Source organism: Scardinius erythrophthalmus (genome assembly GCF_964197995.2).
Source record: "Scardinius erythrophthalmus genome assembly, chromosome: 22".
Classification (NCBI taxonomy): domain Eukaryota; kingdom Metazoa; phylum Chordata; class Actinopteri; order Cypriniformes; family Leuciscidae; genus Scardinius; species Scardinius erythrophthalmus.
Window position 1 is genome coordinate 31,671,233 of NC_138242.1, and position 9,637 is coordinate 31,680,869.

General features: G+C 41.4%; 1 protein-coding gene across 1 annotated transcript; it reads right to left on the reverse strand.

The window, feature by feature from the left end:
- Positions 1 to 641: 641 nt before the first annotated feature.
- Positions 642 to 6,548, reverse strand: LOC308682859 (uncharacterized protein; the record flags this gene model as incomplete). Its single annotated transcript, XM_081352799.1, has 4 exons — positions 6,149 to 6,548; positions 5,491 to 5,591; positions 2,303 to 4,953; positions 642 to 1,001 (listed from the first exon to the last, which is right to left on the reverse strand). The coding sequence occupies exons 2-4, from the start codon at positions 5,588 to 5,590 to the stop codon at positions 642 to 644; spliced, it is 3,111 nt and encodes a 1,036-aa protein (XP_081208925.1). The 5' UTR covers position 5,591; positions 6,149 to 6,548.
- Positions 6,549 to 9,637: the final 3,089 nt, after the last annotated feature.

Sequence of the window (9,637 nt, forward strand, 5' to 3'; positions counted from 1 at the left end):
GCAATTTGCACCCTGCACCCTCTTGGGACTTAACTTTAGTGCTTAGAGCACTTCAAAGTCCTCCTTTTGAGCCTTTGATGACATTTGAGCTTAATATCCTGTCCATTAAGACAGCGCTCCTGTTAGAATTGTCTTCCTTCAAGAGGGTAGGGGATCTGCAGGCATTTTCGGTCGACGAATCGTGCCTAGAGTTCGGGCCTGGCCTTTCTCATGTTATATTGAGACCCCGGCTCGGATATGTGCCCAAGGTTCCTACCACTCCTTTTGCGGACCAGGTAGTGAACCTGCAAGCGCTGCCCCAGGAGGAGGCAGACCCAGCCCTAGCTTTTCTCTGTCCCGTCCAGGCCCTCCGGGTTTATATAGACAGAACGCAAAGCTTCAGGACCTCAGATCATCTCTTTGTTTGTTACGGAGGCCAGCAGAAGGGGAAGGCTGTCTCCAAGCAGAGGTTAGCCCACTGGCTAGTGGACGCTATCACCAGGGTTTATGAGTCCCAAGGTGAGCCCTGCCCGCCCAGGTTGCGAGCTCACTCCACTAGGGGTGTTGCCGCTTCCTTGGCTCTGGCACAAGGCGCCTCGCTAACAGACATTTGTAGAGCTGCGGGCTGGGCGACACCGAACACGTGCGCTAGGTTTTATAGCCTACGTGTGGAACCTGTTTCCTCCCGAGTACTCGCTACGGCCAGTAATTAGAGGGAAGAGGTGTGTCGGCTTGCGACGCCATTCCGTGAGCGGATATGTGCGTCTTTTTGCTCCATTGGTTACCCAACAAACGGCTAACCTCGTGAGTTCCTCCATCACCCCCTCCGGTGTCAGGCGTTGCGGACCGCCCGGCACCAGGTCTGCTACCTTCAGTAAGGAGTCGCTAGTAGACTGGGTGCTTCCAGTGGTCCCTGCGGCGACCCATGATTGCCACGTGCAGTTCAGCCGTGTCTTCCCCTTGACAGACTCATTCTGTCGTCCCTGTTGAGTACGCTCCTCACTCCTCCGGAGTGGGACTACCTTCAAGGACTGCCATATGTTTCACTACCCTACGTGGTTAGTACATGTGTGTATTTGAGGGCCTTCCTCTAGGCTGCCTCAGCTTCCGCAGCGTCCCCCCCTTATTATTTTCCTTGGGGATGGGCACGCTTTCCCAGTGTTATCCAATATCCACTGATTGGGTCTTGCGGAACAGCAGTGTGATTCCCTAGCTAGCTCCCGCAAAATTTCTGGAAACTGCTGCAGGGTAGCTTAGCTGGGCGCTGGAAGGGGCCAGCACCATGGCGTTTTGGTAGGGATCCCAATTCGTCAGGGGAACTCCCCCGACGAGGCGTCGGAGTTCCCTGCTGACGAAAGGGAACGTCTCATTTACGTATGGTAACCCTCGTTCCCTGAGTCCAGGGAACGGAGACGCCTCGTCCCGTCGCCATGTTGCTGTACCTTCGCGGAGGACTGGACACTGTTCGGCTCCTCAGCGAAAAGCGATGATGCAATGTTTGCTTCCGGGCTTTATACCCGCGCTGGTAGGCGGGCTGCGGAATGCAAATGTTGCATGCCAATGTTCATTGGCTCGTTTTAATTCACTCAAAGGCAATTGGTCTCCCTAGCGTGATCCCAATTCGTCAGGGGAAGTCCCCCAACGAGGCGTCTCCGTTCCCTGGACTCAGGGAACGAGGGTTACCATACGTAACCGAGACGTTGTCTTTATAAAGAAATACTCGCATATATATAGCTTTGGAGCCGCTTCTGTGACGCTGTACAAATGCTTCCAGTGTGAATACTTTTGCGCAGCTGCAGTGACAATGTAGTCACGCTGACGTGAAGCTGACGCACCGCTCACGCTTGCGGTGTGAAATGGCCGTAAATGGTCCACAAAGCTCAGAGAGTGGAGGCTTTAATACAACAGCTCTCATAATGAGAGAAGGCCTAGCAACACTTGCACTGATGTCAGTAGCCACCTAGCATGTTACCCTATCGCCTAGCCGAGCTCTCAGTATGACGACTCTCTAAATTGAGAGGAGACCTAACAACTCCCTACGCTCAGGATACCTAAGGATGCTCACAGAGAGCCTACCACTCGCAATCACTATCCGAACAATATTCAACATGTTTAATATTTACGATCAGAAATCCTGATGTGTGGGGGCCTAAAATTGGCCTTTAATGAGATACTAGCAGTGTGTTTCATGTGGACATCAGACAGTGCATGATGCTTGTGCTGGACAGTAGAAGTCATGTGGAAGGGCAATAAGATTTAAATATTTAAATAATAGTGGGTAATGATATAGTAAATTAATTGAGTTAATAAATGAGCTTCAAACCTTTGTGGTAACTGTGGTGACATCAGATTCAGTGGTGTAGTCGAGTTTTCCCACCGCTGCACACTTAATATTGTACTCAGTATCTGGTCTGAGATCAGTCAGAGTAACTGTATTCTGGTTTTTTGACACAGTTTGAGATCTCCAGTCTTTCTCTTCCTTCATTTTGTACAGTAATTTGAGCTCCTCTGTAGCAGGACCCGGTGGAGACACTTTCAGAACCACTTGGTTATATCTGACATCTTTAATGGTTGGACAGTCTGGTTTTGATGGAGGAGTGAAGCAGACAGCTTCATTGCATCCATTTTCATACAGAAGAATGCAGGAACCTGGATGCTTATCATGCTCTTTTATGAAAACCATAAATTTAGTGCTTTGACTGCTAAGTGACGTCATCAGCTCTTTAAATATTTTCAAATGTTCTCTCATTTTCTCCCTGTTGCTTCCAGTGAGCCATGATTGAGATGCCACATCAGGTTTCTTCTGTGGATTTCTCATCATTTCACGATTCATGTAATTTTCTTGCTCATTAAGCAACTCATCTGGCAGCTCAAGAGAACTGAAAGTGTAGCAAAACACATTCTCCACCTGAATATCAGACAAATACGAGTCCAAGCTTCTGTTCACTTCGGCTCCAAAGTCCATTAACTGTCGAAGAAACTCATTAACGGTGTTCAATTCTTCTTCTTTCACTGTGATCCACTCTTTCAGACTCTTTTCATTGAATGGAGACTCATCATGAGCTTGAAGAAGATCCATCAGAGCACGAGACTCTTTCTCACAGGCTTTCACTGACTGGATCACAGATTTAATTCGGTCACTGAAATCTTGTCTGTACATTTGGCAGTTTTGCAGCATATCTTGTATTTTCTTATGAAGTGCACTAAAAGTTGTTTCCTTGTTTTTTTTCAAAAGTAAATTACACTTGTCTTCAGTCCAACTGAGACTTTGGATAGCAGACTCTTTGGCCTTGATGAGATCCTGGTTTATGACTGTGAGACGCGTCACATCACTCTCTACGGTGTAGTCGAGTTTCCCCACCGCTGCACATTTAATATTGTACTCAGTATCTGGTCTGAGATCAGTCAGAGTAACTGTATTCTGGTTCCTTGACACAGTTTGAGATCTCCAGTCTTTCTCTTCCTTCATTTTGTACAGTAATTTGAGCTCCTCTGTAGCAGAACACGGTGGAGACACTTTCAGGACCACTTGTCTATATCTGACATCTTCAGTGATCGGACAGTCTGGTTTTGATGGAGGAGTGAAGCAAACGGCTTCATTAGATTCATTTTCATACATAAGAATGCAGGAACCTGGATTATTTTCCATTTCTTTTGATGCAACAATGAATTTGGCTGATGTTTTTTTTAAATCAATCAAGTTTTTAAATACCCTCAGGTTGTTCCTCATTGTCTTCTGGATGTCAGTCATGAGCCAAGTCTTGTGTTTGGGTTTCTCCTCATTTTTTCCTTTCGTTGAAGGACTCAGGAAGGTCTTTTGTTTAGAAAGCAGAACATCTGTCCAGCTCAATGATGTGAAAGTGTAGCTGACCAAATGTTTAACTTCCAGATTCATTAGATTTTTATTGAGGTTGTTTTCTACCATTGCTCCTGAGTTATTCAGTTGTGTAAGCAATGCTTTAATAATGTCAGATTCTTCCTCTTTCTCTTTCAGCCATTGTTCAAGAGTGCTTCTTTCAAATGGAGATTCCTCATGATCTTGTAGAAGATCGATCAATGCTGTGTCCTCTATGAATTTTCCACGGATCTTTGGTAAGAGAGAGCCGAGTTTCTTGATGAGACTCAATCTGCACAGATAGCAGTTTTTCTTGACGTCATTGATTTTGTCATGAAATGCAGTAAATGTCGAAGCTGGCGTGTCTGTCAGAAGATCACTGCATTTCATCTCAGTCGTACTCAAACTCTCAATTACAGATTCAATGTCTGAGCATAAACCTGTGCTGATCTCATGTTGAAACTTTACTATTTTTGAGAAAAGTTTGTCCAAAGGATAAAGCCAAACTCTCAGAGGAACCACACGCTCTTTGTTTTTTCCCAGCAGTTTCGGAAGATCTTCAAAAACCTTCATAGCATCTTCAAAAGTGGTCGGGTTACGTGGTAGCTGGAAGTCGCCATAAAATGTACAACTGAATTTTTGGGCAGAAGTCTTCAGATTGTCATTCAGATTAATGTTTGCACCAGCTGAAATGCCTTTTAACTTCACAAAGACAGCTTCTACTTCTCCTGCTATCACTCTCTTGTCTTCATCAGATGAAACTTCTCTATCAAAAACAAAGCAGGCGTCTGCTCCGTACAGCACTGCTGTCACTACATGTGTGGCAACGTCATTGTCATAGTGAGCCATGTCTCCAGAAGCAAAGTGGTTCATGATCAGTTCTTCAAACTTAGTGGTTGAATGATAATGTAATGTCAGTCTCTGTTGATTGAATGATTTCTTTGTGTCCTTGAGAAAATTGGCAGCTCCACTTACATCGAGGAGTCCTCCTAAAAGACTCAGTTTAAGACTACCATCAATTTTCAGCAATTTTGTTTTTTCCTCAATCGAGTCTGAAGCTGTGACTGTGAAAACTGTATTGATTTGGGGTGTCTTGCTTATGTTCTCCTTCAGCTGCTCTTTACTCCAAAGTCTGATTCCTGTAATGAAGGGGCAAATGTTATTTTACAACATTAAATAAAAATTTAAGTCAACATTTATATATTTTATTTATTTTTTAGACAGCAATTTAACAGCCCGTTTGCCCTACCCGACCTTTAATTTCATACAGCATAGCAACACCAGTTTTTGCAGTTTTTCACCAGAAACTAGTTGTTGTTTCTTCACCTAACAGACACTTACTTATTATTTGGATATACATTTAAATAAAAGTCTCTGAGCAGGTGCATCACTAAATACTGTATGAGAAACATCCTGGATCAAACCATTAATGCCTAACATAATGCAGAGATATCTATATATTCAACTAATTTTAAACCAGCATTGCCATCATATCAGATCTCAGAGTTATGGATGCTGAGAAAGATTTTTATTTCGGTCTGTAGTAAATTATTTTTGCAAATAAATTATTTTTCTCTTTTAAAACCCATAAATAAAGAAGTAATTTTACATTCTTTACCCATGGGCCTCTAAAACTTTCAATGGTTCACAGATTTGGGGTAACAGCCCATTATCACCTGGTACGAGAGCATCTCTCCTGCAGTCATACAGCATCCCCAGCTGGAAGGGTCTCCCTAGAGCTGCAGTCTCTATTGAATTCACTCCCACTGGATCCATGCTAGACAAAACACAGAAAAGAAAAATCACAGTAACATTATAGATACTGATGGAGGTTTAACCCTGTATGCACTTTGCATACCATGAGGGGGGGCAGCCCTGAGAGGCCTTACGACAGCTAGGACCTCTTCCCGTAGCCTTCTTAGCTAGCAGGACGGCCCTCAGGTCGACCTGTCTCGCTGAAGACTTCGGTTGAGAGCGTCTATGCCCCCAAGCTCCTTGAGGGGGGGCCCTAAAAGCAATGCACTCTTTTTGTGCCTGCCGGTATGAGGAGCTGGGGGCAGCCTTCTTAGACTTAGAGTGGCGAGCGAGATACTGCTTAAAGGCTGCGGATTGTTTCTTCGCCTCCTGAAACCTCTCGATGACCAAACTGACCAGTTCAAACAGGCCAGGCCAGCTGACGCTGAACAGGCCAGAAGGCAAAATCGGGGCATTAAGGAGAAAAGCCCTAGTCTGCAGCTAGGTTGGACAGACGAGAAGAATAAGTTTTTTGAAGAAGAATGGCAAACACAGGTGTTGAGACTGTGCTCTGTGCTAGGAAGCGCTCGTCCAACTTACTTTTTATCTGCGCTTCCTGCCTTTGATGTGGCCAGCTGATATTAAGCCTGTCCTCAACAATCTCCTTATACGCAGGGACAGGAAACAGCAAGGTTTATTCAAAGTCCCTGCCCTCGATCCTGGCCGCAGCACTCTGATCGGCAATGCATCAGTCTGACAGTCCTCAAGAGCTGCCTGAGTGTGCTGCGCTCCCAAACAATGCACACAAAGTGTCCCCACCTGTTATAAATCTCGGACAGGGGTGCACACATCGCTTGAACTGTTCACTCGACATTCTTTTTTTTTTAGATAGATATGTGAGACAACACCAAATAGGACTGACAACAACACAGAGCGCTTGCTGAAGGGCAAAAAGCTAACTCTGTTGTGTGCCGGCGTCCCCTTTGTAGCTTCCGTGTATGCCGTCAAACGTTACGTCATGACACAAGACCAATCACGATTGGCTTAGTTTCATTCATGCTTTAGAGGCGTTACACTGAGGGGCGTTTCCCAAAGTGCCGTTCCTACGCAGTGCGAGTTCCCTCGAAAGGGAACAATCAGTGCTGGATGAAGTAGATTAAAGAAAATTTTAGCTTCAAACTCTAACATCAATAAGATTAAATGTTTGTCAAAAATAATTTGAAAGTTTACATTTGTAAACTTGAAATTTGATTATTGCAAACAGAACATGAAAGCTGAGATTAAGCACTAAAAATAATATTTGAAAATAAGAAAAGCACTTTCTTACAGTACATTCGGTTTTATTCCGATTCAAAATACAACTTTAAGTTCAAAAAGAGTTTAGTCCAGACATGCAAGCACGCAGTATTTAGACATGCGCTGGAGCCAGGTTTATATTGTTACTACAGCAGTTCATTCAGCCTGAAGTTACAGATTCCTTAAGTTTCATAATTTGTTCTGTAGATAATTGCTGGTGTGCTACCTTATTTATTTGTTAAACAAAGGGTGAATTTACAGGTTAATATTCAGTTTAAAATTTTGATTTTGATATTCAAATAAAGTATCAAAATATTTACAGTGCATAATAGTGTAGTCTTACCCTTTTGATGATTGGTGGTTATCTGTCATGTCTGGTTCCTCGCATGGGGAGTTTTTGAGGTTACCAAGCAATGTGTTGCTAAATAATAAAAAAAAGTAATTATTTATTTTTTCACAAAAAACATCGTTTACAGAAAGAGGGAGATGGCTTGATTAGAAGGATATGTTATTTCTATGGGAACGTTAAAGATCTCTCCTGAACCTTATGTATACATTTATTTGTTTTGAGTATTTAGTAAATGATCCTTGTCATATTTAAGATTTCCCAAGCAATCAGTACATTACTCAATGTCACTGAAGTGCTAAACAAACCGATAACATACATTTGAGATGGTATTTCCACAATATATCATTGTGTATAAAGTGTAATGTCTTGACAGTAATCAAATAATACATTTAAAATTGCTCTACTTACTGTTTTAATGAAGCTTACTTGTTCAATTGACTTGAAACACTTGCAGACAAATAGATCAACAGGTGTTTTTATACTGAGGGAAACAACCTTATTATGGCCATGTGATTTAGAGAAATATTTGTTCATGCAAATGGTCACATCACATTGGAGATAAAGGTACCATAGAGGACTCATGGACTCAAGGTACCATGATAGCATTTAGATGTTCTGAAATTTTAACAGTTGTGTATTTGCTAGAAAAGTTCACTATGACAGAATAAAACAAATGTTACTTAACTTATCCAGTAGATTTTTCTCTGATGATGGTTTAAGTGTTTTGAATAAAGGACTTTCATTTTCTCCTACAGCACTACTGAATTTGACACGTACAGTGCATCTGGAAAGTATTCCCAGTGCTTCACTTTTTCCACATTTTATTTCACAGCCTTAAAATTAATTATTTTCCTCAAAATTCTACAAACAATACACTATAATGACAACGTGAACAAAGTTTGTTTGAAATCTTTGCAAATTTATTAAAAATAAAAAAAATAAAAATTACATTTACACAAGTAATCCAACATTAAAAAAATTGATAAAAATGATCAATCTAGAAGAAAATTTCAGACGGCACTTAGAGGCTTTTACGTCTTAAGTATTCATATACGTGTGTGTATATATATATATATATACACACACACAAATACATCATATGGTTCATATACAAATAAATACATACATTTCATATTTATAAATAAACCAACACAGAAAACAAGTGTCTTGTCGATTTAAATTGTATTCTAAAATAAACTATATACATGTTTACAGATTGTGAGCTCTACAATCTACTGCCACCTGAATGCTGCTGTGCCAATTCTTCATCTAGATTTTAAAGGTCCCATATTGTCAAAACTGAAATTTCCTGGCTTTTTATGATAACAGAGGTCTTGGGGCTATGAAACTGCCAAATAAGTTTCAAAACAGTCAATCCACTAGAAAATTGCACACAGCCTGCATAAAGTAGCTGTGCCTTTTGTCAGATCTACTCAGTCACCGCCTTCAGTCACCACCCCCACCAATGGTGGGTCACTCAGAAAACAACAGGCCAATCAGAAGAGAGGTTCATGAATGTTAAGTAGACAGGCCAAAATTGACCTGTTCTTGGCAGAGCTCCTGAGAAAGAGCTGTAAAAATATATTTAGATGTTTTTTGCTACTTATACCGCAAATATATATTAAGGACATCAAAACCTAAAATAAAACTTAAAAAAAGTGTACAATATGGGACCTTTAAAGGGTTAGTTCACCCAAAAATGAAAATTCTGTCAGTAATTACTCACCCTCATGTTGTTCCAACCACGTAAGACCTTCGTTCATCTTTGGAACACAAATTAAGATTTTTTTATAAAATCTGAGAGCTGGATCACTCCTCCATAGGCTTCTAGGTGACCGAAACTTGCTGGCCCAGAAAAGTTATTAAAGAGATCGTTAATATAGTCCAAGTGACTACAGTGGTTCAATCTTAAGTATATCAAGCAACGAGAATACTTTTTGTGCGCAAAAACAAACAAAAATAACGACTTTATTCCACTATTTATTTCCTTCTTTCTGGGCCTCGAGTTGGTTCACGTAGTGTTTTTGCGCAGCGCGTCTGTGTTGCACGTCACAAGCATCACACACATGATCAGCGTCGCCCACATGAGTGAGCCTACATGGTGACGTGTAACACAGACGCGCTGCGCAAAAACACTACGTGAACCAACTCGAGGTTAGGGTTAGAAAAAAAAAGGACATAGAGGTGCTGGTGTTCTAGCTACAGATCACATATTTGAGCTTTTTTTATTTATTTATTTTATTTTATTATTAAATTATTTACTTTAAATTTGGGTAGGAAAATTTCAAGTGGAAATCTTGTACACATGCTTTGAAATTTTTTGAAATTATTTTGAAATAATTAAAAATTTGAGATTTTGAATTATTTTAAAGTGATGCCCTACAAATGAGATTGCTAGTATCAACGTCCCTTTAGATCTTTTAGAAACCTGTGAAGGTTACCTT